The sequence below is a fragment of the Lipotes vexillifer genome, unplaced genomic scaffold, assembly GCF_000442215.2.
Source record: "Lipotes vexillifer unplaced genomic scaffold, Lipotes_vexillifer_v1.1 scaffold40, whole genome shotgun sequence".
Lineage (NCBI taxonomy): Eukaryota > Metazoa > Chordata > Mammalia > Artiodactyla > Lipotidae > Lipotes > Lipotes vexillifer.
This window is the reverse complement of record NW_006771578.1, coordinates 2574597-2582407: the sequence shown is the minus strand read 5'-3', so window position 1 is coordinate 2582407 and position 7811 is coordinate 2574597. Positions and strand designations below refer to the sequence as shown.

At 36.6% G+C, this 7811-nt stretch overlaps 1 protein-coding gene across 1 annotated transcript in view; it reads left to right on the top strand.

The window, feature by feature from the left end:
• Positions 1–7811, top strand: part of PLS1 (plastin 1) — a 79776-nt gene that overhangs the window by 58572 nt on the left and 13393 nt on the right. Inside the window, exons 11-12 of the mRNA XM_007446948.1 lie at positions 1782–1860; positions 4951–5065. Of these exons, the coding sequence (XP_007447010.1) occupies positions 1782–1860; positions 4951–5065 (194 nt within the window). The remainder of the gene's footprint in view (positions 1–1781; positions 1861–4950; positions 5066–7811) is intronic.

Below are 7811 nucleotides of genomic sequence, written 5' to 3'. Positions count from 1 at the left end.
GTTCAGCAGAAATTGCATATTACTTTAAGTAAAAATTAAATTATTGTTATACACTATTGATGTTTGTAATCTTAAAACATAATTTGGATTTTCCTAGATGGAAATAATGTAAAAATTCTCTAATTACCAGAAAAAAATTTATATACATAGCAAAATAATAGAATGTAATAGAGAAACACCTAAAAGGTGAACCCAGGTCACATGCATCAAGCTGTTGATCATAGTATGGTTATATTTATGTCACTTCCAGGAAAGTTCAGATAGTTAATTTGAACCTATTTAATAGCTCCTAAAACAAGGCAAGCGTGGGTTCTAGGAGTATTTAGTTTAACTTGGTTCTTTTTAAAAAGGTTCTCGTATCAGTTATATATTATAAAATGGCAGTGGCAGATACAACAGACTGATCAGTTACCTTTTACAGACCAGAGGGAACAAAATTTAAGCAAGAAATTATATGGCTATGTAATTGAATAGAGCAAGAATTAAAGCAGATTCTGGGAAAGCCTTTAGGTAATGGTATTGAAAACCACATGAAAATACAGGGGGCAGATTATTTCCTGACCAGTCGGCACAAAAAAACAGAATCTTTTAGATTTTACAAGGTTTGGATTTCTGTTCTGGGTGTGCAGGTATACACTGTGTGTGGCACTCAGTCTGAAGATGACTGCAGGGATGACTGCATAGGGACTGGGCCCCTGGAGCTCAGGTGGTTAAATGTGCCAAATTGTCCTGGGGATCCCACATGAGACAGAGTCCAGATGGTGACCTGGACTTGCCCATGGCTTAGAAGGGGTGAGAAGTGTAAATGTTTCAAATTTTCAAGAGTCTGGTGATGAGGTGTAGGCAAGGCCATTCCATTGTCTCCTAACTTGGCTGAAAAACAAACAGTAATATTTATAGATGGTCACTTAGGACAATCTGCAATCCAGGGGATGACCAGAAAGCAGACGTGACAAAAAGAGCCCCCATCTCTCTCTGCCCACTTTGTGGCACACCAGAGCCCACATTTCCCTTATGGATGGGGTAAGCACTGCTGTGAAGGGACTCCTCAGGGAGCGTAGGTAATCACAGGTTCAATAATAGTGCCTGCAGGAGTTTCTTCTTGAGGTGATCTTTGAGGTCTAGTGACTTACCAGGATGAAATGTGTCTTTGTCTTCGCACTCTGAATGGGGGCTGTGTCCCTTATGTATTTTCAGTAGGGACAATCTAAAATAACTCAGGAAGCCTGTAAAATAGTTATAGCCCCTCGTTGCTTGTTTTTATATTACCTCTCCCCTTCATTGCTGTTTGGTGTGATTAAAATGGAGGTTTGTGTGCTCAGACACTTTTCCTGTGTAAAACCATAATCTGTACAAATTTAGAGATACTGCATTGGGGAAGCTACAGCTTTTCTATTTTTGTTTAATGTGCTAATGCTACCCTAAAAGGCTGCTTTATTAATTTTTAGCCAATCCCTTTTGCATGTAATCATTGACTACAGATAGGACCACATAAATATATCTGTTACTTTTCTGAACAGAGAAACCCATGGCTCAGTAATTCACAGACATCAAGTAAGGGATTCTAGATGGAGACATTTAGAAAGCAAATGGAGGCTTTCTAGACAGGGAAAACAAGGACTTTGGCAGTAAGAGATTTTTTTTCCCCCTAAAAAGATTGTGGTATCGTAGGAACCATGGCAAAGTATCTATGGCCAGTTTGTACCTGCCAGAATGGTTTAAAATATAGTTCTTGATTTCTTTTGTCCTGAATCATCAGTGTGAACTTGTGTCTACTCTAGGAGAAAGCAAGGAAGAGAGGACATTTCGGAACTGGATGAATTCCTTGGGAGTCAACCCATACATTAATCATTTGTACAGGTAAATATTTTATGTGATTCAGCTTTATGGCCAGGGTCCACCTTTTCTAGTTTCAAATTGTAGGTATGTTTACATGAGAACATTTTCTAAAAATCTCAAGAATTTTAGCCAACATTTGGAGTTTCAGAATGCTGGGGATTGGCAATACACTAGATTTTAAAAGAAAAGTATTATTTGAAAAGATAAGATTATGATAATATTAGTTATAACTTGTGATGATATAAATAGCCAATTTAATAAAGATAATCAGTTCACCTTGCTTTGTAATAATTACTAATCAGGAAAATAATAAATTATTTCAACTTTAACAGATTAGAAGAACAGTAATATTTTATAAATTGCTCTTACCATTTTATCAGTATTTTTCATTATAATTCACATTCTTTCTATTTATTTTTGCCCAAAACTTCAACTGTCCCGTAATTTGTTCAGCATATTTTTTCTAATTTGTAGAAATAACTTGGTTTCCCTGAGTACTTGTTTATTTTGTTCTTTCTTGTTTAAAAATGACGACACGTTATTTACATTGGTTGGACTAAGAAAATATTTTTATTGAATCATTTCCTGTGCTCTCTGGTAGTGCTAACAATGTGTCTTTCTAGGTGTAGATGAGAGGAAACCTTCCTTCTCTCTTTATAATAAGATCTACCAGCATGCCTTAAAAAGGCAAAAGAACTCAACTTCAGCTAATTGTATATTTTTTAGGAAAAAGGTCTAATTAACTAAACCTATTAATAATTTACACACCAAGGAAACTCATTATTATTTAAAATATGAACTGAAGATTAATGCCACAAAAGACCACGTTCACTGGGTAACTGAGATTTATGGTGCAGTTATTTCTTGGTGTATATTCAAAATAGTCTTTAAAACCGGTATTGCCTGATTCTGGTAAATAGCGTTGATGTGACAGACTTAATTTAATAAAGTCTTTAATAGGAGTGTGTAAATCCTAGCTAGATGACAAGAGATATACATATTTAGACTGAAACTGCTGTTATAGTAGCAGGGCAGTAAAGGACTCATAAATGCTGAAGGTAAAGAGGGGTTAGATCTTTATGGACTCATTTGAAAGAATGTCTATAATATAAAATTGAGAGAAACTAATAATAGGACTACCGTGATATTATTATTTAAAAATTGAGTATAGACATATGTGTATATGAATTTTTTAAAAATCTGGAGGGATGAATACCAAACTGTATGCAACCTAGAGAGGAGGGTAGGGTAGTAAGGAGACTTTTATTTTCAAACTTAGTAACTTAAATATGGGGTTTTTGGTTTTTGGTTTTTTTTTTTACAATGAGCATGTATTTTCTTTTTAAATTAAGAAATAAATTTAAAACTAGGGCATTAGGCTTTGTTGAAACTTCATGGTAACTTTATAAATGTCAGGAACACTAGAGTTCTCTGTGGTTGACAGTGGAGAAGAATTGACCGAATTTTTTTTAGCTAAAGATTATTTTTAGTTATTTAGATCCTGAACTGCTTAGCACAGGGCTTCTGGGTGTATGTAATTTTTGGAGGGGGAAAGGGAATTCAGAAAATTCTCAGAAATAACATAACCTTAAAAAGAACCATCGGGATATAGAAAAACAATAACCAGAGGTCTAGTTGGCACCAGAGCTGTGTGTCCATGAATTTGTGTCTGGCTCATATTTCTAAACCCACCTCTAAGTGATTTTAGCTCCTCACCTACTTACACCAAACCCAGACCAAAGCAAAATAAAAATTTAGATTGATTTTAACTGAAAATTCTCTCCTCTCAACAGGTTATTAAATATATTTTAAGAACTACTAGTCCTAGAATTTTTCTATGACAAGTTGGTTCTGGAACACATTCTTAAATTCTCTGGAAATCATTTTAACTCTCTGGGCATCAGTTTCCCTATTTGCAAGACATGAGTAGTAAACCATACTACATAGAAATAAGAATGAATTCCTTTAGAGTAAAAAAGAAAAAAATCATGAAATAGGTGAGATTTCAGAACCTATACAGCTACTTCAGTGATCTGTTTTTCATACAAAGTTCTCCATGTGCTGATAGATAACTTAGCTCTTGATTCCCTTCATCAAAGGAGGACTTTCTCCCTCCTTCACTCAGCACAGGGCCCAGTCCCCTTCACGGCCATATGGTGTGTGCTCAGGGATGCAAAGTAACTTTAATATGAACCTTAGCAAAACATAACTCAATGAACAAGCTGTTGAGGGAGAAAAGTCAGGTAATTCATCACAGAGCTAGCAATTAAAAAAACCAATCACTGTTGCATTACGTCCTTAGCATACAGAATTGAAAACAGACTCAATAGACATACTCTGCACACCTCGGAAGAACGTGTTTTTCTGAATAGAGAGTAGCAGTATTTTTACTTCAATAACTCCTACTTGCTCATAAATTCCTTCCTCTTAATGCTTGCTATTTAACATGAACAGCTTCCTACTGAGTAGCTATTGTGATTTTTATATAATTATTTTTTTAAAGTAATAGATGAACTCATTCTCACTGCACAAGCTTCAGGAAGTATGTACGTTAAGTAGAACAAAATAAAATACGATAATCCCTTTTTGCTCCTCCCATATTCCTTTTTTTCCTGACCAGAGGTAATTGCTATTAACAGTCCATATCACACAGAGGTATTTAAGTACTACTAAGTTTGAAAATATTTTTAATAGATAATAAACTGTAGCAGTGTTCTGCCTCGTTTTTAAACGTAATATGTTGTGTAAAGTTTTTCATGTTAGTTCATAGAGATCTACCTTATTGTGTCTTATGGTGGCCCAGGAGTCCATGGTATGGATAATTTATTCAACAGCCCCTACTGCCAGGCCTTTAGATTGTTTGCAAATTAATAAATACTCTGGGAGTGAATATCCTTGTACACATATCTTTGTAAACATTTACGAAAAAAAATTTGGACAGATTCCTAGATTAGAATTTTTGGGTCAAATGATCTGTTCTGCCTGCCATTCTTTGAGCATTAAATGACCCTGTTGTATTTTTATAGATATAAGCCCATCTCCAGTGCGCTTAATAGAATCAGGTAGTACCAACATTTCCTTCTCCTTCATTTTCTTTTCCTCCTGTCTTAGTGACCTTGCAGATGCTTTAGTCATCTTTCAGCTCTACGAAATGATCCGCGTGCCAGTCGATTGGAGCCATGTCAACAAACCTCCGTATCCTGCTCTTGGAGGGAACATGAAGAAGGTGAATGAAATAATGACCATGGATATTTTATTATTGTTCAGATAGAAAACAGAGGATTTAGAGTTTTATAAAGCTTAGTAAAGTGTGGTCTGTCCCCACAGATTCAACCCAAAATGTGTTAAGCTTAGTAGCCTTTTTACAAGTGAGCTTTAATGTTTGGAAAGATGAAGGCAGTCCCCCCCAGTCAGATACTTTATATAACTGTTTTTTTTTTTTTTTTTTTTGCGGTACGCGGGCCTCTCACTATTGTGGCCTCTCCCGTTGCGGAGCACAGGCTCCGGACGCACAGGCCCAGCGGCCATGGCTCACGGGCCCAGCCGCTCCACGGCATGTGGGATCCTCCCGGACCGGGGCACAAACCCGCGCCCCCTGCATCGGCAGGTGGACTCTCAACCACTGCGCCACCAGGGAAGCCCCTATATAACTGTTTTTATCTTTAGCAAGTTGTAATACTTAATGTTCTTTGAGATGTATCATAAATGAATTCCTATTTTATAATCACCAGAACTTGCCGACCTTTACTGGTTATTCGTTAATATTTTTCAACAAATATTTATTGATTAACTATGACCTGTACAGTGCAATGCCAGGATATAAAATAGTAAAAGGCATGGAGTTGGTCCTTAGGAAACCCTAAAGAAATTAGATATGTGTGCAAATAACTACATTACAGCACAGTGTATGCAAAAGTGAATATTATCAGTTTTAAGGAAGAAAAAGCCACAGGCTGCACTTATCAGAGGCTTCATGCAGGAGGTAGTTTTGAGTTACACTCTGAGAAATGGTTAGAATTTTGGCAGAAGGAGACTGGAGAGGGGGCTGACGATTAGGAAGAATAGTTTGGCTATAGCAGAGATTTCTGATAGGTAAGAAGTGAGCGTGAATGCCAAAAATTTGAATTGAAGCCAGATGTTGAGAGCCTTGAACGTCAGATTAAAGAGTTTGGGTTTTAAACTGCAAGCACTGGGAAGCCGTGAAACGTTTTTGAGCAGGAGAGTGACTTGATTACAGTTGGTGGGAGAATAGCTGGCAGATGAATGGTAAAGGAAGTGCTTTCCAATATTCTCCAATATTCTCCAATATTCTCCTTCCTCATATAGGGGATCTGTGGTGTCCTTGGTGTACCTGCTTGTTCTGTTGAATTGCCGGTTTAATATTCAACTTTTCCTTTCTACCTTCTATATCAGGTTCATTTGCTTTATAAAGTAAAAGTATGTAGGACTTTAAAATTTTTATACTTTCATTTAAATTTTTTTAAGAAGTAGATTATTTATTTATTTTAAAATATCTTTATTGGAGTATAATTGCTTTACAATGTTGTGTTAGTTTCTGCTGTACAACAAAGTGGATCAGCTATATGTATACATATATCCCCATATCCCCTCCTGCTTGAGCCTCTCTCCCACTCTCCCTATCCCACCCCTCCAGGTCATCACAAAGCACCGAGCTGATCTCCCTGTGCTATGCGGCTGCTTCCCACCAGCTATCTATTTTACATTTGGTAGTGTATATATTGTCCATGCCACTCTCTCACTTCATTGCAGCTTACTCTTCCCCCACTGTGTCCTCGAGTCCTTTCTCTCCGTCTGCATCTTTATTCCTGCCCCGACACTAGGTTCATCAGTACTGATTGGAGAGGATATGGAGAAAAGGGAACCCTTCTGCACTGTTGGTAGGAGTGTAAATTGATACAGCCACTATGGAGAACAGTATGGAGGTTCCTTAAAAAACTAAAAATAGAACTACCATATGACCCAGCGATCCCACTACTGGGCATATACCCTGAGAAAACCATAATTCAAAAAGACACATGTACCACAGTGTTCATTGCAGCTCTATTTATAATAGCCAGGACATGGAAGCAACCTAAGTGTCCATCGACAGATGAATGGATAAAGAAGATGTGGTACATATATACAATGGAATATTACTCAGCCATAAAAAGGAACAAAATTGAGTTATTTGTAATGAGGTGGATGGACCTAGAGTCTGTCATACAGAGTGAAGTAAGTCAGAAGGAGAAAAACAAATACTGTATGCTAATGCACATATATGGAATCTTTCATTTAACTTTATCCTTTCATTTAAAATGATGTGTATATGGGCGTTCCCTGGTGGCACAGTGGTTAGGATTCTGGGTTTTCACTGCCGTGGCCTGGATTCAGTCCCTGGTTGGGGTACTGAGATCCTGTAAGTCGTGTGGCACAGCCAAAAAAATAAAATAATAAAATAAATGATGTGTATAATTTAAATATAAAATACAAATTAATGGACTCAAAGTGTTATAACATCAATATGGCTACTATGAAATCAACCTGCAGTTGTATGACTTAATAACTATCTCTAGTGGAATAAATGGAAATATAACCATCTTCCCAGATAGAAAGACTAAATATTATAAAATTCTTGCAAATTAACTTACAGATGGAAAATAATCCCAGTTAGAATTAGAAGAAGTCTCCTCTTATGTATATGTGGGCGTGTGTGTGTGTGTATGTTTGTGTGTGTTGGGGGATGGGATTTATAAAGGGATTCTAAAGTTCCGTTGGAAGAAGAAATAGGCCTAAATCATCAAGAACGTTTTCCAAGAATATTGAGGGAGGAGCTGTTAGAAAATATAAACAACTTATAAGGCTAAAGTAATTGAAATAGTTTAATAGGTATATAAGAATGGAATGAAATAGAGTAGCCTAGAAACCTATCCTAGAATATAAGAACTTAATAGTGCTTACTAAATTCAGTAGGG